Source organism: Andrographis paniculata, unplaced genomic scaffold (assembly GCF_009805555.1).
Source record: "Andrographis paniculata isolate CXL003 unplaced genomic scaffold, ASM980555v1 Contig51END, whole genome shotgun sequence".
Lineage (NCBI taxonomy): Eukaryota > Viridiplantae > Streptophyta > Magnoliopsida > Lamiales > Acanthaceae > Andrographis > Andrographis paniculata.
Window position 1 is genome coordinate 2,738,852 of NW_026137586.1, and position 22,946 is coordinate 2,761,797.

General features: G+C 38.0%; 3 protein-coding genes across 6 annotated transcripts; 2 read left to right on the plus strand and 1 right to left on the minus strand.

Annotated features, from left to right (window-relative positions):
• Positions 1-337: 337 nt before the first annotated feature.
• Positions 338-2,783, plus strand: LOC127253696 (trans-cinnamate 4-monooxygenase-like). Its single transcript, XM_051278411.1, has 3 exons — positions 338-1,220; positions 1,800-1,933; positions 2,022-2,783. The coding sequence occupies exons 1-3, from the start codon at positions 436-438 to the stop codon at positions 2,621-2,623; spliced, it is 1,521 nt and encodes a 506-aa protein (XP_051134368.1). The 5' UTR covers positions 338-435; the 3' UTR covers positions 2,624-2,783.
• A 7,907-nt stretch (positions 2,784-10,690) lies between these two features.
• LOC127253561 (uncharacterized) lies at positions 10,691-11,370 on the plus strand. The gene is made up of 2 exons (XM_051278209.1): positions 10,691-10,878; positions 10,950-11,370. The coding sequence occupies exons 1-2, from the start codon at positions 10,691-10,693 to the stop codon at positions 11,368-11,370; spliced, it is 609 nt and encodes a 202-aa protein (XP_051134166.1).
• A 6,069-nt stretch (positions 11,371-17,439) lies between these two features.
• Positions 17,440-22,208, minus strand: LOC127253926 (subtilisin-like protease SBT2.5). 4 transcript variants are annotated; one of them, XM_051278747.1, is made up of 12 exons: positions 21,876-22,208; positions 21,688-21,760; positions 21,368-21,584; positions 20,679-20,823; positions 20,203-20,597; positions 20,029-20,124; positions 19,891-19,963; positions 19,531-19,816; positions 19,130-19,455; positions 18,770-19,037; positions 18,408-18,689; positions 17,440-18,047 (listed from the first exon to the last, which is right to left on the minus strand). In XM_051278747.1, the coding sequence occupies exons 3-12, from the start codon at positions 21,550-21,552 to the stop codon at positions 17,641-17,643; spliced, it is 2,463 nt and encodes an 820-aa protein (XP_051134704.1). In that variant the 5' UTR covers positions 21,553-21,584; positions 21,688-21,760; positions 21,876-22,208; the 3' UTR covers positions 17,440-17,640. The 4 variants fall into 4 exon arrangements, with proteins under 4 accessions (XP_051134704.1, XP_051134700.1, XP_051134702.1 ...); XM_051278743.1 differs by having other exon boundaries at positions 21,688-21,775; XM_051278745.1 differs by having other exon boundaries at positions 21,368-21,597; positions 21,688-21,775.
• Positions 22,209-22,946: the final 738 nt, after the last annotated feature.

Consider the following 22,946-nt stretch of genomic DNA (forward strand, 5'->3'; position numbering starts at 1 on the left):
AATCGCCACAAGCTTTTGAAAGCGTTGTTCAATAGTGTGCCTCACCAAACCCCCTTTACCTACCCCGCCATACCCTTCCGTTAACTTTGACGCCGTCACCTTCCACCCGTTCCCATCCCCCCAGCCTTTCCGTTTACTCTGACGCTGTCAACTCCGCCGCTTGTCGACAATTAGAGCATTACTGAATTACTTAATTAATCCAAATTATGATAATTACAATTATTATTACTACTTACCATTTTATAAATAAATTAAATTTTAAAATAAAAATAATAATTTAGTTTCTTGATTTCTTCCTCACCTAACCCCGGCGGTTCTATAAATTTATTCACGCATTTTGCGAGCTAACCATAAAACTGCTTCAGCCGGTAGACTTTTCTAGAACCACCGCTCCTCCGCCGATATCCACCGCCATTACCAGGCGATTAGCTCCAGATGGATCTTCTCCTTGTCGAGAAGGCTCTATTCGCTCTGTTCTTCGCGATAATCGTCGCCGCCGTGGTGTCGAAGCTACGAGGGAAGAAGTTCAAACTGCCGCCAGGACCGATTCCGATTCCGATATTTGGTAACTGGTTGCAAGTCGGCGACGATTTGAACCACCGGAATCTGAAAGACTATGCAAAGAAGTTCGGAGACCTTTTCCTGCTCCGGATGGGGCAGCGCAACCTCGTTGTCGTGTCGTCGCCGGAGCTTGCTAAGGAGGTGCTCCACACGCAGGGGGTGGAGTTCGGATCGCGCACGCGGAACGTGGTGTTCGATATCTTCACCAACAAAGGGCAGGACATGGTGTTCACGGTGTACGGCGAGCATTGGCGGAAGATGCGGCGGATCATGACCGTGCCGTTCTTCACCAATAAGGTTGTGCAGCAGTACCGCCAGGGATGGGAGGCGGAAGTCGCGGCGGTGGTCGAGGATGTGAAGAAGAATCCTGAGTCGGCGACCAATGGAATCGTGCTGAGGAAGAGACTGCAGTTGATGATGTACAACAATATGTACAGGATCATGTTCAATCGAAGGTTCGAGAGCGAGGACGATCCGTTGTATATGAAGCTCAAGGTCTTGAACGCGGAGAGAAGCCGATTGTCTCAGAGCTTTGAGTACAACTATGGCGATTTCATCCCCATTTTGAGGCCATTCCTCAAAGGATATCTCAAGGTCTGCAAGGACGTCAAGGACAGGAGATTGCAACTTTTCAAGGACAACTTCGTCGATGAGCTAAGGTAAGTTTACTTTATGCTTCTTCCATTTCTTTGTTTCCATTACTGATTCTGCACCCTGTTGTTCCTCCATTAGCACAAATCAGGATTCACCTGTTCATTTCTTCATAGTTAAATTGCTTTTATGAACTAACACCTAGGCTCATATACTGAACATAATTAATTGATGATTAGCGTGTTCTATACTCTTTCTTGTCTCACCATAAATATACCTTAATATTAATTGGATATTGAACCAGATCATATCCATACTTTGGATATTCTCTAAACTGCTATTAATTACTCAATCATTTCTAACTTCAATCTCAAGGAAGATGATATATGTTGGCTTCCCACTCTCAACCATATGATAAGCTGCTGCTAGATCCCTTCCCTTGTTCTTTACTTCTCTTCATTTTTATAATCGATGTATTTCATTTGATCTCATCACATCTGATTCTGCCATGAAAAGGTTTCTTAAAGGCGGTGATAACAAAGTAGTAGCTGTTCTGTTCTACACTTTTGCTCAACTTTTTCCCGAAATCCAACTTGTAGTTGTCCTGTTCCTTGTAGCGCAGTATAATTATTCTTTGTGAATTGCAGGAAGCTTGCAGGCACAAAGAAAATCGACCATGGCACCGGAAAATGTGCAATGGATCACATTCTTGATGCCCAACAGAAAGGAGAAATCAACGAAGACAACGTCCTCTTCATCGTCGAGAACATCAACGTTGCCGGTAAACTCTCATCCCCGCAATCAATCATCAGCTCTGTACCATTAACGCCTCTGTTCTAACCATCCTATAATTCACCGATCGATTGCAGCCATCGAGACAACCCTGTGGTCGATCGAGTGGGGCGTCGCGGAGCTTGTGAACCACCCGCAAGTCCAGAGCAAGCTCCGGGAAGAGCTTGACCGGGTGCTCGGTCCTGGAGTCCCTGTAACCGAACCCGACACCCAGAAGCTCCCATACCTCCAGGCAGTGATCAAGGAGAGCCTCCGGCTCCGGATGGCGATCCCCCTCCTCGTCCCCCACATGAACCTCCACGATGCTAAGCTCGACGGGTATGACATCCCGGCAGAATCGAAGATCCTGATCAACGCATGGTGGCTGGCCAACAATCCCGAGCAATGGAAGAATCCGGAAGAGTTCAGGCCGGAGAGGTTTCTCGAGGAAGAATCCCACGTCGAGGCGAACGGGAATGACTTCAGATTCCTGCCGTTCGGCGTGGGCAGGAGGAGTTGCCCGGGAATCATCCTGGCAATGCCGATCATCGGGATCACTCTGGGCGGCCTCGTGCAGAACTTCGAGCTACTTCCGCCGCCCGGGCAGACGGAGATCGACACGACGGAGAAAGGCGGGCAGTTCAGCCTCCACATTTTGAAGCATTCAACCGTTGTGTTGAAGCCACGCCAGGTTAAGTAACTAGTAAGTAAGAATGAATTTGATTTAATTTGATAAAACAAAACACATTTTATATGTTGGTGATGTATCATTGTTGGCTTGTCTGTCTGTTAAGTTTATTTTATTTTTTATGTGTATTATGATTGTGAACGATGAACAAATGAACGAACGATCACAAACACTTCTGTTTTTTTTGTTCGGTTTGAATTGATGTCTAAAATTGGATTTTAGGTGGCCGGTCCTTTTAGGTGTGTGTCAAGGATTATTTGTCAGTATTTTTATTACTAAAATATACTTTTCTTTTGTTTTAGGGTATGTTTCTTTAATCTCATACTTTAGGTTTTTATTATTTGGAACACGTATTTTTTGTAAAAAAATTTTTTCTTACAAGATGTCACGTCATATATTATTTTAATATCAAATTTAAACTAATTTTTTTTTTTTTAAACTACATTAAAAAAACATAAATAATAGTAGTATTTTAATGAGTAATATATAAGCTGATTTTGAATTTGAATTGAACGAGTATTAGCGTACATATATAGTCTGAACAAATTAAGAATTTTATAAATCCATAAATAAGATCGATAACATAAAAATTTGTATTTTCTAAATATATTTTAATATTTTTCTTTAAATTCAAGATAAAATCAAATCAATTTGAGTTTGTCAATATTAGAAGTGATGTAGTCATTAGCGTCAACTAAGTTTAAGCCTGAGTCCGAAACAGCTTTCAATTGAGTTAGAAATGGAAACAAGATTTGCTCACTTAACTCACCGTCAACTAAGTTTGAGTCTGAGTCCGAAACAACTCTCTCAATTGAATTAGAAACAAGATTTGCTCACTTACAATAAAGTTAAATTCGAAAACAAGACTTGCTCGATCACAATGAAATTATAATCGAAAATAGAACTAGTTAGAGTTAGAGATACGACTTGCTTGCCTTCAATAAAGCTAAGAGTCAAAAATAGAACTAGTTAGAGTTAGAGATACGACTTGCTTGCCTTCAATAAAACTAAGAGTCAAAAATAGAACTAGTTAGAGTTAGAGATACAACTTGTTTGCCTTCAATAGAGCTAAGAGTCAAAAATAAAACTTTCGACGGTGTTAAAATCGAAAACAGAACTCTGTTAATGGATATCGAAGTGGTGACGACAATATTGTGAAGACAAAAACATCATAAATTATATTGCTCATTCCGTCCCATTTTATATGTCCAATTTCTCATAGATACTAGAATTTAGATAAGTGTAAATAGTAAATAATTAATAAGTATATTAGTAAATATAATTATTATATAATATAAATAATTATAAATTAAAATTTAGATAACTAATTAATTTAATTAAGATTAAAAAAATTAATAATTATGAAATTTAAAATACGATTAAAGTGTTTGATTATTTTTTTCTAAAAAAAATTGGATAAATAAGACGAGACAGATGAAAATCAAAATAGTGAACTCAAAAATTTCTTTACTTTAATCTACAACTTTATTTTTTTTATTCCTAAAAAAATATTTTTTTAATATTTCATTTTATATATTATTTTAAACTACTTTTTATATATATTATCTTTAAAATAAATAATAAAGAAAATAATATACAAGAATTTTAAAAACTATTATTATTATTATTATTATTATTAATATTATTATTTTTAATTATGAATGCAAACACCAATATTGATGTTGCACTTTAGTAACTCCAATTTTTTGTGTCAAATTTGGCGCCTATTAGAGGGCAACCAACGTTAAATCTTTAACCCAGCGCTATAAAGGGGGTTGGAGATGCCCTAATAATTTTTTATCTCACTAAAAGCATTATTTTTATTTGTTCTACTAAAAGAAAATAAAATATTTTTTCTGTTTCAATTCAAAATATCCATTTTATTATTTTCGTTCGTCTAACTCCATAGTATCCCATTTCTATTTTTGTAAAAACAATATAAATTAATACCAAAATACCTTTAACTTTTACCTAAAGTACAAAAATATCATTACACATATGATTACTTTGTACATAAAGTCAAATGACAAAAATATTAAAATCTCTTAGACACTTCGACCAATCAATAAAAATTACTCTCTCAATCCCAACTAATTTGTCCACCTTAGCTGGGGTAAGGAGATTTAGGTATTGTGTAATTAATAAGTAATTAAAAAATGTATTAGTAAAATAATGATAATTTGATAAAAATAAGTATAGATTAAAATTAAGATGAACTATATAATTTAATTAAAATATAAATTATGAATTTTTAAATGTGATTAAAGTGTATAATTATATTTCCAAAAAAAAAAGACAAATTATGTGAGACGAACGAAAATAGAAAATAGAAAGAATTGACACATTAGATGAGACGAATGAAGTATTATTTTTAATCAACTACAAAACTCTAAAGCTACGTTTTTTTTTAATGTTTTGAATTTTTTTTACAGTAATAACAGTTACGGTGAGGGATGTTCACACACAACCCCATTTTAGACCTTTAGTTTACCACCACGGCAATGTACTTCGACTCCGCAGGCGTGTGGCGGGACAATTAGTCGGAGTGCTTACCGGCGAGTGAGAGGTTGGCAATCGACGGCAGCAGCGCACACGGGGAGCGGACAGTCGACTTGACGGAAGAGGAGACTAAGCGTCGTTGCCCCCGAAAGACCCGTGTTTAACAAATAATTATTTGGGATGGTAAAAATTAACAAACCAAGATTTTTTTATTATTGCCAAATAATAAAAACCCTAACCCAAAATACCTAAAAATATATTCTTTTATTTTTTTAACATAAAAAAAAGGAAAAATTAAAACAAAAAACAACATACAATACACTTTTCAATCAATACAATCATTATCAATCAAATTAATTCATATAAAAACTTCTCAAACCCAAATCAAACATATAAACCAAATTCACTCAAAATTTCAAATAAAAACCAAATCTAAATCCAAAATTTTCAAAGTGTGTTTATAGAAACACACCCTGAAAAAAAAAAAAAAAAAAAACTTTACGGAGATAATATTTTCTCATTGCTTTCGCAGCCAACGCCGGCACGTGGCAGCCGCACGTGCCTCCGACGCAAATCGACGTCGTATTCCTCCAGCGACTGCCGCCTTCCTGCCGCGTCCGGCGGTTTCCGCCTCCGTCTCTTGCTTCGATCCCCGATATCCTAGTATAGTCGGTTTTGCCATCTGACTTGAATTTATTTTGCAACTGTTTCTGGGTTGGCTTGCCCAGTCTGATTTTCTGCACGATTCTTTTGCGCGCTATACTATTCTTGATTTTCTCGTTTCATAGTATGGCTCTTAATATGGATCGTGTAGACGCATCCGGGATTATTGTTATTCTTTCTGGTGATAATTATGTTTTGTGGACTGAATCCATGAAGACTATGGCACTATGTTACTGGAGACTTTTCTGCACCGGTTGCTCTTTTTGTCACTTCTACGGCGCCCCTCAACAATAAGGATCTCACGGACTATCGGAATGTTTTGGATGAGTGGGATAGTAAGAACCATATTATTCTTACTTGGATTCGGAATACCTCTTCCAAGTCCATTCAGATTCAACTTCGCTGCATAGATACTGCCAAGAAAGTTTAGGATTATTTGCAGCATCGATATCAGGCCACTGGAGGCATGCATTATTATCAGCTTATAGGGTTATTGAATGCACTGACACATGACTTGCGCCAATATATGAATGAGTTCTTCTCTACTATACAGTCTCTATGGGATCGCATTGATGAGGCCGACATACAGATTGAGCACTTTCGGTTGATTCAGCTTTTGATGAAGCTTGATCCGGAATATGAGTCTGTGCGTGTTTCCTTGTTTCATCGCCATTCTTTGCGTTCCTTGGAGACAGTGATGAAGGAGATTTTGTTTGAGGACACCCGCCTCAAGATGTTCAAGGCTCCTACTTTTGGTTCGGCCTTGGCAGTTCCCTTTTCTACTCCTCATCGCAGAGATAATCTTAAGGATGTCCGACCACCGCAGTCTGATAAATGTCGCAGTTGCCTGAATGCTGATTATCTTTATATCTATTGCCCTAAGGTTGAGTGTCACTACTGTCATCAAAAAGGTCACATCCGTCCGCATTGTCCCAAGAATCCTAAGGCTGGTCAGTCCTTTTCCGGCTCTTCCTATGCCATTGTTGCTGCCACTAGTGTATCACAATCGCCTCAATCGCCTCCCACTCTTGAGGACCTACGTTACATGCTCACTCAGGTTTTATCAATTCATCATTTATTAGCCTCGACATCAGGTAACAACAGTTGGTATATTGATTCTGCCTGTTGTAACCACATGACACATTACCCTCGCATTTTACATTCCTCCCAACCCGTCACCTCATCCCCTCATATACTTACCATTGATGGCACCTCCATGCGCATTACCCATACTGGTCACATATCGTCCCCCCACCTCGATGATTTTTATGTCATTCTTAAATTAGCCCTAAATCTTGCGTCTGTCGGTCAGTTGGTTGAGCAGGATTTTACTGTAATTTTTTCTTCTTCTAGTGTGTAGGTTCAGGACACGCAGACGGGTCGCAAGACAGGCCAACTATTTGAGCTTGACCACCTTTGCCCTCACCAGACCTCATCTCTTTCCGCTGCAGTCTCTTATTCCTCTTCCTATTACTGGCACCTCAGACTTGGCCATGTCTCCCTATCTGAACTCAAGTCTCTTGCAAATACAGGTGTTTTAGGCAGAGTTTGTTTTGATTCTTTTGATTGCTTGCATTGTAAAATTGGAAAACAACCAGCTTTACCTTTTTTGAATAACTTGTCTATTGCTGATAAACCTTTTTTGTTAGTACATTCTGACATTTGGGGGCCCTCTCCTGTTGCTACTCATACTGGGTTTCGTTACTTTGTGTTTTTTTATTGATGATAACTCTCGCTTTACTTGGATTTACTTTATGCCTAAGCGGTCTGAACTTGTTTCCATTTATTCTGCATTCGCTAAAATGGTGCAAACTCAGTTCTCGTGTCTTATTCAGACTTTTCGCACTGACAATGTCCTCTTATATAATGAGTCTGCCTTTCTTAGTTTTCTGTCCACCCAAGGTACTCTTGTCCAGCGTTCTTGTCCCTACACATCTCAACAAAATGGTAGGGCAGAGCGCAAGCATCGTCATATTTTAGATACAGTTCGAGCTATGCTATTATCTGTCAATTGTCCATATCGGTTCTGGGGCGGGGCTGCTCTTACTGCTGTTTATAATATTGACTGTTTACCTTCCCCTGTCCTTCAGGATACCACACCTTTTAAGAGGCTCTTCCACCAGGTACCTGATTACTCTCATATTCATCATTTTGGTTGTGTCAGATTTGTTCATCTTCCTCCTCATGAACGTAACCAATTAGAACCACGCACCCGTTTGTGTTGTTTTCTAGGGTATGGGATAAAACATAAAGGCTAGCGATGTTGGGATTCTGTGTCGAATCGTATACGTATCTCTCGGGATGTTACTTTTTTGGGAGCATAAGTTCTTTTCCTCTGAGTCTAAATTTTCCATTCCATTTGAGTCAGAGTCTCCGTTCTTTGTTCTGGATTCCTCTCATCCTTCTGCAGGTCCCAAACCCCCTTCTATTTCTGTTCTGGATTCCTCTCATCCTCCTGCAGGTCCCGAACCACCATCTGTTCCTGCTGGTCTGTCTGATGTTGATCATTCCCCACCAATTAACCCTCATGCGCCTCCTGAGCCTGTGGCCCACCCTCCAGAAATTTCAGTTCCTACCGCCACTGATCGGCGATCCACCCGTGTAAGTCGTCCTCCATCTCATCTACTTGATTATCTTTGTTTTTCTGTCATTTTATCTCACCATGAACCCAAGTCCTTTCATGAGGTGAACTGTGATCCCTTGTGGCGCGACGCTATGTCTGAGGAATTGCAGGCTATTGAGAAGACCGGCACGTGGGATATCGTCGATCTCCCTCGTGGCAAGAAACCCATTAGCTGCAATTGGGTTTACAAAATCAAAACTCACTCCGATGGTTCTGTTGAGCGCTACAAGGCTCGCCTTGTAGCCATGGTTTTTTCGCAGGAGTATGGTATTGATTATGAGAGACATTTGCTCCAGTTGCTCGTTTGACATCTATCTGTTGTCTCCTTTTTGTTGCCGTTGTTCGACGTTGGCAATTATTACAGTTGGATGTGAAGAATGCGTTTCTTCATAGAGATTTGTCTGAGGAAGTGTACATGACCCCTCCACCTGGCTCATATTTTTCAGGGAAGGTATGTCATCTGCGCCGTGCCCTTTATGGATTGAAGCAAGCGCCCCGAGCTTGGTTCGCCGAGTTTAGTGTTGCGTTCCTTCAGTATGGCTTTTCTGCATCTCCCTATGACTCTGCTCTATTTATTCGTCGTTCTTCTGCCGGGATCATCATTGTCTTGTTTTATGTCGATGACATGGTTATTACCGGTGACGATACTTCTGGAATATCCAATCTACAGACCTACCTTCATCGATACTTTGACATAAAGAGTCTTGGTCAGCTCCGCTATTTTCTCGGAATTGAGATTTCTGACGCTCCAGATGGCATATATCTATCTTAGGAGAAATATGCATATGATCTTATATCTCGTTCAGGTCTGACTGATAGCCAGATTGCATCCACCCCTCTTGAGGGGAACTGCCGACTTGCTCATTTCGACGGCACTCCGGTAGAGAATCCCTCCCACTATCTGCAGTTAGTGGGATCCCTGATATACTTGACGGTCACTCACCCTGACATAGCTCATGCGGTTCATGTTGTTGTTCAGTTCATGACTAATCACAGGACAGTTCACTATGCTGCTGTGGTGAGCATCCTTCGTTATGTCAAGGGAACACTCCTACACGGTCTTCATTTTTCTGATGACTTTCCATTGGTTCTTGCAAGTTTCTTTGATGCTGATTAGGCAGGTGATCCGACTGATCGTGGCTCTATCACAGGTTATTGTTTTTTTTTCTTGGGAGTTCCTTTGTTTCTTGGCACAGAAAGAAACAGACTCTCGTTTCTCACTCCAGTGCAGAGTTTGAGTAACGTGCTCTTGCGGATTCGAATTCAGAGCTCCTTTGGCTTCGTGAGCTTCTTTCTGATCTCGGAGTTCCTCAGTCTTCTTCCACTTTCCTTTATTGTGACAACACGAGCGCAATTCAGATATCCCATAATGATGTCTTTCACGCGCGCACCAAGCATATTGAGAATGATCGTCACTTTGTTCGTCAGCATGTTCGTGCAGGCACTGTTTATCTATCTTTTGTCTCTTCCGAGGATCAGACTGCGGATATCTTCACCAAGTTTTTCTTCCTCAGACTGGTTCTCCACATTGTTGAGCAAATTTATGTTGGTTTCTACTTTACCACCTTGAGTTTGAGGGGGGTGTTAGCATATTTTTATATATTGTCTTTTGGGGCCCACATATATATGTCTATATATATGCACTCTCTTTTTAACTTAATATACAATTTCTATTTTTCGCAAATATTCAAACAATATTAATAATTATAATTAAGATTAAAATAACTAATTAATCTAATTAAAATTTTTTTAAAAAAATCATAAATTAAAAAAATTAAAATGCAATTAAAGTGTATAATTTTTTTTTGAAAAAAAAAGTGACAAGATAAGTTGGACGGATAAAAAAAAATGAACATAGTAATTGAGATGAACGAAATAATATATCTTCAAATATATCTTTTAACATATCTATTTATTTATTTATTTATTTTTTGGATGACGTGGAAACCCGCAGCCGCTACCCGAAAGTGTGCACTGGGTAAACCCCCGGCCGAACCTAATACCCTGCAAACCAGGCCCAACGGAAAAGTCACACTAGGCGAACCATGTGTGTCAGGTGACCTGAGGCGTCGGGGGTTTGAAACTATGACCTCACGGTCACAAATCCAATCCCTACACAATATCAGTTTAGTTGCTGGATTTTTGTATTCCGTTGCATATCAGCCTATATGAAGGCTATTTAGTCGTTGAATAAAAATTAAGTTTTCAAGCTTCAATCTAGCTCAACATTGGTATCAAAGCTTGTATTTTCTTTAAAGTGAGATACGTGGGGGAAAGAAACTGTTGCAGCAGCAATGGCGACCGATAACTTTGTGCAGCCGGCAATTCCTCGATTCGATGGTCATTACGATCATTGGAGCATGCTGATGGAGAATTTTTTAAGATCGAAGGAGTATTGGCAAGTTGTCGAAAGCGGGATCGTAGGACCGGCAACGACAGTTCCTTTGATAGATGCTGAGAAGACAGAACTAACTGCATTGAAGTTGACAGACCTGAAGGCTAAAATTATTTGTTTCAAGCTATTGATTGTTCGATCTTGCAAATGATCTTTAGGAATGACACTTCAAAGGACATTTGGGACTCCATGAAGAAGAAATATCAAGGAAATTTGAGGGCGAAGCGAGCGCAACTTCAAGCTCTCTGTGGTGAATTCGAGACTTTACCCATGAAGTTTGGTGAGAGAGTTTCAGATTACTTTTCAAGAACGATGGCAATCGCAGAGAAGATGTGGATTCATGGAGACACACTTGAGGATGTTGCAATTGTTGAGAAGATCTTTCGATCCATGCTGGCCAAATACAATTATTTTGTATGTTCCATTGAAGAATCGAAAGACCTTGATTCCCTCTCTATTGATGAATTGCAAGGTTCATTGTTGATCCATGAGCGGAAGCTGAATTTGCAAGACAATGAGGAGCACGCTTTGAAGGCTTCATCCAACAATCATTCTTTCATTTCAAGAGGAGGGAGATGATCGAGAACGAGGAAGAGGATTCCACTAATGCGGCAGCTCGAATAATCATAATTTTGATTGTGCACAAAGTAGAGATCAAAGAGGACAAGGAAGAGGATTCTACCAACGCAACATCCCGAACAATCATAATTTTGATTATGCACAAAGTGGAGATCAAGGACAGCGTGTAATAGGCTCCAAGTCAGCCAACAAATCCAAAATCGAATGTTTTTGATGCCATAGGTATGGGCATTATCGCTCCGAATGTTACACGAATTTTAACAAATTGCGTGGGGAAAAGACTAATTTTGCAGAAGCAACTGAAATAGAGGAGGAAATATCTTTGTTAATGGTTTGTCATGCCAAAGAAGAAACCGATAAAGATTTGTGGTATTTAGACACTGGTTGCAACAATCATATGAGCGGAGACAAGTCAGCCTTCTCCATTCTCGATGAATCGTATCGTGGTTACTAAAACTAAAGGAAATTCTACTCAAACAATTTCCGATGGTCTTTTTGTTCCAGATTTAAAGATCAATTTACTGAGCATTGGACAATTACAAGAAAAGAGCTATGAAGTTCTCATTAAGAATGGAGAATGCAAGATTCAAGACAACAAATTGGGTTTGATTTCTAGAGTTAGCATAAAAAAGAACCGAATGTTTCCTCTATATCTCCAAAAGGTCAGTTTTTGTTGTTTTACTGCGTATTTGACTAATTCCGCTTGGTTGTGGCATTTTCGGTTCGGACATCTGAATTTTGGATGGCTAAAAACTTTGCAAGAAAAGAAGATGGTGGCTGGTCTTCCTAAATTTAATCCTCCGTCTGAAATATGTGAAGATTTTATTGTTGGGAAACAATCACGTGATAGCTTCCCGACGGGAAAATCTCGACAGGCCAAGCGTATGTTGGAGTTGGTTCATTCTGATCTATGCGGTCCCATTAATCCAAAATCTAATGGAGGTAAACGTTACTTTATAACGTTCATTGATGATTTTAGTAGGAAGACGTGGGTTTATTTCTTGCAAGACAAGTCAGAAGCTTTTGTTGCCTTCAAAAGCTTTAAAGCCCTTGTTGAAAATGAAGCTCAAAGCTCGATAAAGGTTTTGCGCAGTGACCAGGGAGGCAAGTACAACTCACAAGAATTTGTAGGTTTTTGTGAGCTACATGGTATACAAAAACAACTTACAGCATCCTACTCTCCGCAACAGAATGGGGTAAGTGAAAGGAAAAATCGTACTATCTTGAATATGGTGCGAAGTATCATACGAAGAAGCAATGTGCCAAAGGAGTTCTTGCCGGAAGCAATGCAATGGAGCATTCATATTTTGAATAGAAGTCCCACGTTTTCAATTCAAAACAAGACTCCGGAGGAAGCATGGAGTAGACAAAGGCCGACAATAGATTATTTCAGAATTTTTAGGTGTATTGCATATGCCCATGTCCCGGATCAAAAGAGAACAAAGCTTGATGATAAGGGGGGTAAAGTATGTTTTCCTTGGAGTGAGTGATCATTCAAAGGCATACAAACTCTTTAATCCGATGACTAAGAAGGTTATCATCAGTCGTGATATGGTATTTGATGAAGATAAGTTTTGCCCTTGGAATGATCAAGTTCAAGATGCAACACCAATTGCAGCTGATTTTGAAGATAATAAGGAGGGGCACCAATATCAGAATTTAATCAATACTAATTCTGATCTCATTGATGCAGTAGTGCAAGAGCCCAATCCAGAGCCTGCTCCAACACCAAATGAACGTCCTTGTTGCCATAGACAAAGGCCAGCGTGGATGCAATATTATGAGGTGTCTGGAATCGATCAAAGTGAAGATCCATTAATCCATTATGCCTTGTTTGTGGATAGTGATCCAACAACTTTTGATGAAGTAGTAAAAGAAGAAAAATGGAGAGAAGCCATGAATACACAAATTGAAGCAATTGAGAAGAAAAATACTCAAGAATTGATAGATTTTCCTAAAGGTCATAACACTATTGGTGTCAAATGGGTCTACAAGACGAAAAAGAATAAAAATGGCGGTATCAACAAATACAAGGCTCGTTTGGTGACGAAAGGTTACAAGCAAGAATATGGAGTGAACTACAAAGAGATGTTCGCACCGGTTGCGAGACTCGACACAATTCGGCTGATCATTGCACTAGCAACTCAGAATTCGTGGCCGATTCATCAATTAGATGTGAAGTCCGCCTTTTTACATGGTGATCTCCAAGAACAAGTTTTTGTTGATCAACCCCCTCGATATGTGAAATCTGATTATGAGCATAAAGTATACAAATTAAAGAAAGCGTTGTATGGATTACGACAAGCTCCTCGAGCTTGGTACGGTAGAATCGAAGCTTATTTTTTGAAAGAAGGCTTTACCAAGTATCCTTAAGAACATACTTTGTTTATTAAGGTTGGTCATGACGGAAAATCTTTTTCCATATGCTTGTATGTAGATGATCTCATTTTCATAGGGAATGATGGTGTTACGATGAAGACATTCAAACAATCCATGATATGTGAATTTGAGATGACCGATCTCGGATTGATGAACTATTTTTTGGGCATTGAAGTGCAACAATCTGCTGCTGGAACTTTCATTTGCCAAAAGAAATATGTACAAGAGATTTTAGAGAAGTTTCAATTGAAGGAATGCAATCCGGTTACGACACCCACTGAAATTGGATTAAAGCTCACCAAAGATCCGGATGGAAGGAAAGTAAACTCCACTATGTATAAGCAAATTGTGTGGAGTTTGATGTACTTAATAGCAACGAGGCCGGACATCATGTATGGTTTTAGTTTCATTAGTTGATACATGGAGAGCCCTACCGAAGAGCACCTGCAGGCTGATAAACGTATTTTGCACTACTTAAAAGGGACTACATCTCATGGGTTGTATTACAAAAAAGAAGAAAACTCAAAGTCGTTGGGTTTTACATATAGTAATTTTGCAGGGGATATTGAGGATCGAAAAAGCACTTCATGATATGTTTTTATGCTTGGGTCAACAGCTGTCTCATGGGCATCAAAGAAGCAGCCCATAGTTACTCTTTCAACGACAGAAGCTGAATTTGTGGCAGTCACATCAAGTGCTTGTCAAGCCATTTGGTTGAGAAAGATTCTTGATCAACTTCAGTTCATACAACAAGAAGCAACGATGATTTTTTGTTATAATAATTCAGCCATCAAACTATCAAGAAATCTCGTTCTACACGGGAGAAGCAAACACATTGATGTGAGGTACCATTTCTTGAGAGACCTCACAAAAGATGGTGTAATTGATCTTGTTTTCTGTAGAAGTGAAGATCAAGTAGCTGACTTATTCACTAGGCCTCTCAAATTTACCTCATTTCAGAAGTTAAGGAAGCTCCTCGGTGTTTGCTCGATAGATGCAGAAGATTGAACTTTCTCGTTTAAACTGATAATTGACAATATCAGTTTAAGGGGAGGCATTTTAGACGTGGTATGTTCAATTTCAATAAGTTAAATTAGTCTTAAGTTTGTTTAGATAATTTTTAGGAGTATCTTATTTGTTCCTATTTTCCAGTAATTATAATATCAGTTTAGTTGCTGATTTTTTGTATTCAGTTGTATATCAGCCTATATAAAGACTATTTAGTCGTCGAATAAAAAGTAAGTTTTCAAGCTTCAATCTAGCTCAACAAAAAATAATAGTAAATTGCATGATATTTTAATTTGTATAAATCATAATAATATATTTTTTTATCATATGTCAATATAAGATATTAAAGCTTGAGAAAATCTGCCGGTATGTATAGATGAATTATAAATAATAATAATAATAATAAATTATCGTTATATTTATTTTATATCTAGAGGATCTAAACTTAAAATATTACTATTATTTTATTATATGAAGGAGAACATGTTTTATAAATTAAATTGAGTATGTTTTTCGTAATTTTAAATTAAAATAAATACTATTTATTTTGGAGGCTTTTTAGAAAATATATATATTATTTTATATTACATAACATCGTATCAAAATATTATTTAAATAAAAAATTAAATTTAACATCTTATTTCAAATCAATTTTAAACTACAGTTAAACATACTTAATATTTCTTAAAAATAAATAATTAAATAAAAGGTTTAGACAAGTAGTTTTCAGCATTTGTACATGTATGCGTTGTTAAGGTTTAGAAATCTATGTTTTAGATACACAAAGGATGATGATACTTCAAGGTTCAATGGTCCCCAACCCCAACCGTAAAGTCGAATCTATTGTATTGCATGATAACAAAATGGCCCGGCCCGGCCCAGTGTAAACTACAACAGTAGAGCTGTTACCGATCCGAGCTGAGCTAAGCCGAGCCAAATTTTAAGTGTTCGTTAATATTTGCATACAAAGCTTGTGTTCGTTCATTAAGCTTTCGAACTCGTTCGTAGTGTTCGAGCTCAGCTCGTTAAGAATTTTTGTTGTTTGAGCTCGTGTCGTGTTCGGTTCATTTAGACTCGAATAAGCTTGTTCGAGTTCGTTCGAGCTCGTTTGTCTTATTTTTTTTAAAATTTATATATAAATTATAAAGAAAATTTAAAATTATTTTATTTATATATTTTAAATCAATATTTTATTTATTTATAAATTATAATTTTATATGTATATATAATATTTATAATAAATATATTATTTAAACGAACATTCGCGAACAAAGTTCGGGCTCGTTCGTTAACCAAACGAGCCTGTTTATATTGTTCGGCTCGGCTCGTTAACGTTCACGGATGAGCTTTAACCGAGCCGAATCGAATCGACCCGAACGGCTCGGTTCGTTTAACAGCTCAATACAACAGCTTCTATTTGGAACTATTTTACTAAAGAAACATTAGGGCGTAATTTTTTTGAGGCAGTCTGGGAAAATTGAGATTGAATTTGGATAGAAATTTAAATTTTATGATAAGTTTGTGTTCCTTTTGATTTGTAAGTTTGGTTTGGATTATGAGAATTTTGTTGTGTATTCATGTGATAGTTAATAAAAATAATGATGTAAATATTTATTAAATTAAAATTACAAAATTAATAATAGTGTGGTTTGAGTATTAATTTTTAATTATAAATAAATTGTTATTTTTTTATTTATATTATATAAAATTTTATTTTTTATAAAATAATATATATTATATATATTTTTATTAAATTCTAACTATTAAAACAATCAAATAATTAATTTGTTACAGTTTTACATCGTGCAAATCATCTTATATATTAAAAAAATAATAATAAAAAAAGAAACACTGCAATTCTACAGTCCTACATCCTACCTTACTCTCACGCCATACAACAACTACCTGAGTTTTACACAATAATTGCGCAGTAAATTTGGTTAAACCAGCACGAAGAAACACTCCATTAGTTACTTTTTTATTTTTGTATTTCAAATATAAAATACTTCTTTCATTTTATTAACATTTTTTTGTTAGTATTTAGTAGTATCATTCGCGTAGATGGATTGATTTTTTTATATATGATATGAAAAATTGTGTTAAAATTTTAAAAAATATTATTTTAAGTTATTATTTTATTGATAAAATTGAAATATTGATGCAATATTTAAAATTGATAGGACATTTAGTATTATTAAAATTAAATTATAATATTAGTTCAAATAAAATATTTTTCAACATAATTATACAAATCCAAACTCTCAACCAAACATAATTTCAAAATCCTGACTTCAAAATCTTTCAAAAATTTAAATCCAAAATTGGGATGAATATTTAATTAGTTATACTTTTATTGAATTTGTTCGAAAACGAACAAAAATATAGTACGAGGAGGTTTAACAACAATGATATTGAATATTTCCTCATAATGATTCTCACATTGATATTTTACAATGTATAACTAAATTTGTACTTAATTGTGCCAAAATAGCTAGGAAACTACGAGTGTGTTTGTTTGATGAAATAGTTTGAAGAGATATATACATTTTTATTTTTTTTTATGTAAAGTATATAAAATTATGTAAATAATATAAAAATAATAAGTATGTGTTATATATTAATTTTGTTTTGAAAAAATATATTTTCCCGGCATAAAAAATACTTAAAAAAAAAAAAGGCCATTATTATATCTTTTCCGACTCAGCACTGCTTAATTCAGACATACATTAATTACTCCCCCAAAAAATTCAAAAAAATCCAAAAATTCAAAAAATTTCTATCATATTGCTGTATCCAATCGATTATTGTGTATTGTATTGTATGGTATAGTATTGTACCGTATTGCATATTTATGAACCCAACCCAACAGAACCTTATGATTGATCATCGATCATAGCCCATGGCGACAACAGGAATTCTAACCTTGTGGCCTCGACTGCCTTTCAGCAAAACCTCCCCGAAGCTGTAGCTTCCGGTGACGGACCTCACCGTCAGAGTCACCGAAATCTTCCCGGAAGCTTCCGCTCTCAGAGTCAGCGCCGGAGGATTCGTCTCAATGGCTATTTCCGGCGCCATTTTCGCACTCACAACATAAGTTTCTTCTGCAGCGACGTTCGTCACAGTCCTCGTCACCGTCCGGGTGCCCGCGAGATGCGATATTGCGATCGAGGGGACGTTGAGATTCGACGGATGGCCTAGCGTGTAGTTGCACGGAGCATGCGCAAATTTTCTCACCTCGCGTGGATCGATCCCGGGGGTTGCGCACAAGAACCCGATGTAGTCTTCGTATCCTAAGAATCGAACGAAAAACAATCAAACAAATTAAGTTAAATTGCTCATAACTCTCCTGTGGTTTCGAAATTCAGCGTAAAAGTCTTATTGTACTTTAAAAATTACATGGCACCCTCTTATACTTTCAAAAACGTTGCATGAAATCCCATCACCATGAAATGATGCAAAGATGATATCCTATCTATATGTTTTGCATGGCAGGAGGTTTCATGCAATATTTTTGAAAATATAAGAGGGCGTCATGCAACTTTTTAAAGTAAAATGAGGATTTACGCTGAGTTTCGAAATCATAAGAGAGTAATGGAATTTTTGCCAACAAGTTAAACAGAAGCACGGAACTCATTCAATAAATAACTCACCGGCGTCAAAAACCAATCCCGGATCGAGAGCTGCGCCGGGGTTGATATGCCCACTTCCATAATCAAAAGGCGTCGCCCGGACAAGAGACATGGTCTCGGATTCAAGATATTGTTGAGCCTCAACAGGTTGCTCCGCCCGGTCGAGAGTTATCGACGTAGTCATCAAAGCCGACTTGATAGCTGCGGGGCTCCATCGCGGGTGCTTTTGCTTCAAAAGGGCTGCGATTCCGGCTACATGAGGTGCCGCCATGCTCGTTCCGGAGATCATTGCGAAGCCTTCGCCTGCTTCATCGACAAGTACCTAAGTATATACATTAAGTTACGGCAAAACGTACGAAAATGGTGCACGATGAACTCTTTACCAATGTAATTTGGCTCGTCCGTTCCGTTAGGAGTCCAAGCGGCCCAAATTAGCGAGCCCGGCGCGAGGATGTCGGGTTTCAAGATATCTGCGTCTTGAAAACTGTAGTCTTGGATATTAGGCCCTCGAGCGGAGAATAACGCTACTTGTGGCGCGGAGTTATGGAGCACCGGCCTCAAGCATTCGCCGATCTTCCCGACTGATTTGAAGCTCTTTACTCTCCCCGTCCAATCGCGTGCCGTGGAGCGATTGTAGTAATCGATAAGTTCCTAAAAAGTCGATTGCATATACAAGAATTGTAAGGTTTCCGTTTTTGAAACTTTCATATTTTCGCCATAAATCGAGAGCTACAAGTAGTTACCGTCGACTTGCTGACATCGGCGAGGAGGATCCCGGGAATCCCGACAGGCACCGGATCGAATTTTGCCCCGGGAGAAGCGTTTTCGACTGCTAGGACAAAGCCAACCGCGCCAAGAGCCTTAGCAGTCTCCGATACTCTCTTGATCGACGCCGTGCCGGAGACAAAATTAAAAGAATAGCCACAGAGAAGAATGTTCCCCTCTACCAAATTTCGGTTCAAGATTTCGGGACGTTGGCAGTCGGAAGGACTGCGCTTCATTGCCGAGGAATCGAGCAACGCATCGTTCGCTGCCACTAGGGTGAACGTCCGATTGGCGTGCGTCGCAGCTGCACAAAGATTTTCGATCGTAAAAATCTACGTTCCATAAATAGTGCCGCGTAGAAGTTTTTTTCGAAACTTACGAGACAAACTGATTCCGGACAAGATCTTTCCGTTCCCTAACGTGAGATGATTCTTGTACCTACGATCATCGACTGCAGCAGCGACGGTTACTATCCACGGGCTGTAAGACACCAACGTTTTTGGAAAAGGCCCTCCGTTCCCGGCTGCTTGCACAACAAAAACTCCGGCTTTTACAGCCGAAAGGAGGGTCGCGTCGAAGGGGTTTAGATATGTTGTCTTTGTAGTCGACGGAGGACTGTTGGGACCAACCGAGAGGTTCAAAATATCCACACCGTCGTGAACTGCCTGTCGTGGATTTTACACAATGTTAATGTCGAATACGACGTAGTAATATTCATTTATTCGCAAAAATAGAGCACCTGATCTATCGCAGCGACGACATCCGAAACAAAACCACCGAATAATCTGTACAAGGCCTTGTACACGGCAATCCTATGAAACGAAATGATAATTCACGATCAACAATTCGACGGATTATCACAAAAGAGTTGACTGACCTCGCTCGCGGCGCCATTCCGCTGGCTCTGCCAAATTCAATCCCGTGCATCCTCACTGGAATTCCGTTGTTTCCAGCTGCAATAGCCGCCGTATGGCTGGTAAAACGACATCTCTATAATTAGTCTCGATTCTGTAGAAAATTGCTATTGATACATTAATACAATAACTCGAACCTTCCATGTCCGTCCCCATCGAGTGGCGAATCGAAATCAATGTCGGGATTAAAAGCACCCGAAGCTTTAGCAGCAGCTGCAAAATGCTGAGCTCCGATGATCTTCCCGTTGCAGAAGTCTCGTTTCGTGTTCGGGTCGACCTCACACTTACCTCTGTATTTCGGAAGAGGTTCGTAAGTATCGGCTGTATGCGACGCAAAGCTAGGGTGATGAGGATAAATTCCAGAGTCGATAAAGCCTATAACAATATCCTCTCCGGCCCTGTCGAATCCGCCTCCAGTGAGCCATGCTCCAGTCGGGAGCCCCAAGAATTGCGGCGTGTGGGTTGTGAGTTTCTGCACTTTATAATCTCGATCGACAGACTTCACGCCCGGCGCTCGACCAAGCACTTCTGCCTAAAAGAACAAACTGTAAGAAAATACGCCGAAATAAGTTGGACATGAGGTGTAATGTACAATGAAAAGAATGTCCGCGACCTGCTCGGGGGAGACATGAACTGCGAATCCATTGATGAGATGCCGATAGCTGTAAAGCTTTTTGTACGTCCCCTGTTCGAACAACATATCTAGAAACATGTCGTGTTTCTTCTCTAGATGGCGAGCGTAGGACACGACCAATTCGCTGCGATCAAACCACACGGAAGAAAGCTTTAAACTCTATATTTTCCGACTCTTTATTCTCACAAAACATCACATCAAATATTATTTTAAGTAAAAACTCAGAACTTCCAAATTCAATCTAGACTAACAAGAATCAGACTGTCTGGATAAGAAACTGAAATTCTCTATTTCAATATTTATAGTATCGTATAAATCATTATAAAACACTAATATAAGTATTTTTGTCATTTTCTCTTAATTTGTACTATGTTTTCATATAATAATTAATATTAAAATATTAACAAGACCGTTAGAGCCAACGGAGATGGAGTCGGAGGTAGTATATATTTTCTAAATATATTTTAACAAGATCCTTAAAAATACACAACCATATATCAAAGGAGCAATCTTCAATAGTTCCAATCTGTAATATTTCGAGCACCAATTCACAAACATTAACCATCACAATCACGACCGCAGATCATCGACATTGTAAAAAACAACGATAGCATCGAAGAAAAATATATCTTTCCGAAAAGTTAGTTATAAAAATGCATTAAGAGCACCTTGAGGCATCAATCTTCACATCATCGGATTCGAAGTCTACGGCCGTGGCTTCGAAGCCATCAACTCCACCTTTATAGCTTACAACGGGTTCGCCTTCGAGTGTCACCATATATATTTCGGCATCGACTAAAATGCCTAATATAACTACGGCAGCCAAATAACCACTCAAATGTATGTTCTTCATTTTTCAGCCCCCAAACTTTTTGCAATTCAAATCTGTTCCAAAAACCTTAAATCAAAACTCACTCCATGGATTCTAACAACATAGGTCAAATCAACAAAATCTGTGCAGTTCGTTTTATATAGATCGATTACTCACCTCCTGTTTTTCTAACATATACTCTCTCTCTCTCTCTCTCTCTCTCTCTCTCTCTCTCTACTCACAAGTAAACCTGCAATGTGTAAATCTATAAATAAATACAAAAAATTAAAAAGAAAACGTTGTTAGTAAGCAAAGCATCGACAAAAGTAAAGTAAGAAAAGATCCAAAAGGTACAAAAATCTTACTCAGAAATGAAATGAGATGATCCCAATGAAGGAAGAACAGAGCAGAATGGTGCAGGCAGGCAGGCAGGCAGAGTGAGTAAGAGTAGCTTTAATCTTACTCCAACTTTATATAATTAAGCTTGTAAAGGGAACATCCATTGAAAAACGCAGACCAGAAAGTTTAGCAGTTCAGTTCAGTTCGATTGAAGCTTGAAGATGGGTAAAGGATGAAGTTTTCCCCTTTTTAGCTATTTAAGTGTGGAGGGTGGGGGTGGTGATTTAAGGTGGGAGCCTCTCACTCTCAGACTCTCTCTCTCTCTCTCTCTAAACAATAGCCCGACGCCATTGTTGATTTTACTGGTTATCTATCTTTAACCTCTCTTTTTTTAACCTTTAATTTTAATTTAATGGCTCTCACAGATTGAGAGTTGACAGGAATTTGTTAGGGTTCATTCTGCCGCTGATGTTAGGGCTTACTTCGTCGCTTTCATAATTAATTAATATTTTATATTTATAAATGGATACATTCCTACATCGCCATCTTCGGTGATTCTGTGACAAAACAGCTGCTTAAATTCAAGCACGAGATCTATAATCAAATTTAGTCCAGTATGTGGGGTTGAACTTGATACAGCGAGTTTATGGGTTCAAATTCTCGATCCCCTAGATTATCTGTTAAGTATAGTTTGTCGTATCTGAATTGCAGGATATTAGGTTCGATCGGAGTTTATCCAGTTTGCACTTTCGGATAGCGATTGCGGATTCCCGTGTCATAAAAAAAAAATTAATTTAATTTAACTCATGATGCCTAACTTACCATTCTTGGAAAGGACAAAAAAATAAAAGTCTATAAATATTTAAAGATATGAATATTTAATTCAATACTCATTTCTTTTCTCACATTTGTGCTCAAAATATTTAGGCATCAATTTTAATGTATGAACATTTTTATTGATATTTTTATTTATTTATTTTATTTATAGTAAAAAATTTATATAAAAAGTATTCTTTTACTAAATAAAAAAATGATAGTAATAATTTTTAATAGACAAATTAAAAAAAAAAAAACACACACAATTTAAGAGACAGAAA

Coding starts and splice junctions, on each gene's coding strand:
- LOC127253696 (XM_051278411.1), top strand. CDS start 436: ATGGATCTTCTCCTTGTCGAGAAGGCTCTATTCGCTCTGTTCTTCGCG. Junction 1,221..1,799: donor AACTTCGTCGATGAGCTAAG/GTAAGTTTACTT, acceptor TGTGAATTGCAG/GAAGCTTGCAGGCACAAAGA. Junction 1,934..2,021: donor CGAGAACATCAACGTTGCCG/GTAAACTCTCAT, acceptor GATCGATTGCAG/CCATCGAGACAACCCTGTGG.
- LOC127253561 (XM_051278209.1), top strand. CDS start 10,691: ATGGCGACCGATAACTTTGTGCAGCCGGCAATTCCTCGATTCGATGGT. Junction 10,879..10,949: donor ACAGAACTAACTGCATTGAA/GTTGACAGACCT, acceptor AATGATCTTTAG/GAATGACACTTCAAAGGACA.
- LOC127253926 (XM_051278747.1), bottom strand. CDS start 21,552: ATGAAGAACATACATTTGAGTGGTTATTTGGCTGCCGTAGTTATATTA. Junction 20,824..21,367: donor GTGAAGATTGATGCCTCAAG/GTGCTCTTAATG, acceptor GTTTGATCGCAG/CGAATTGGTCGTGTCCTACG. Junction 20,125..20,202: donor GATGGGGACGGACATGGAAG/GTTCGAGTTATT, acceptor TCGTTTTACCAG/CCATACGGCGGCTATTGCAG.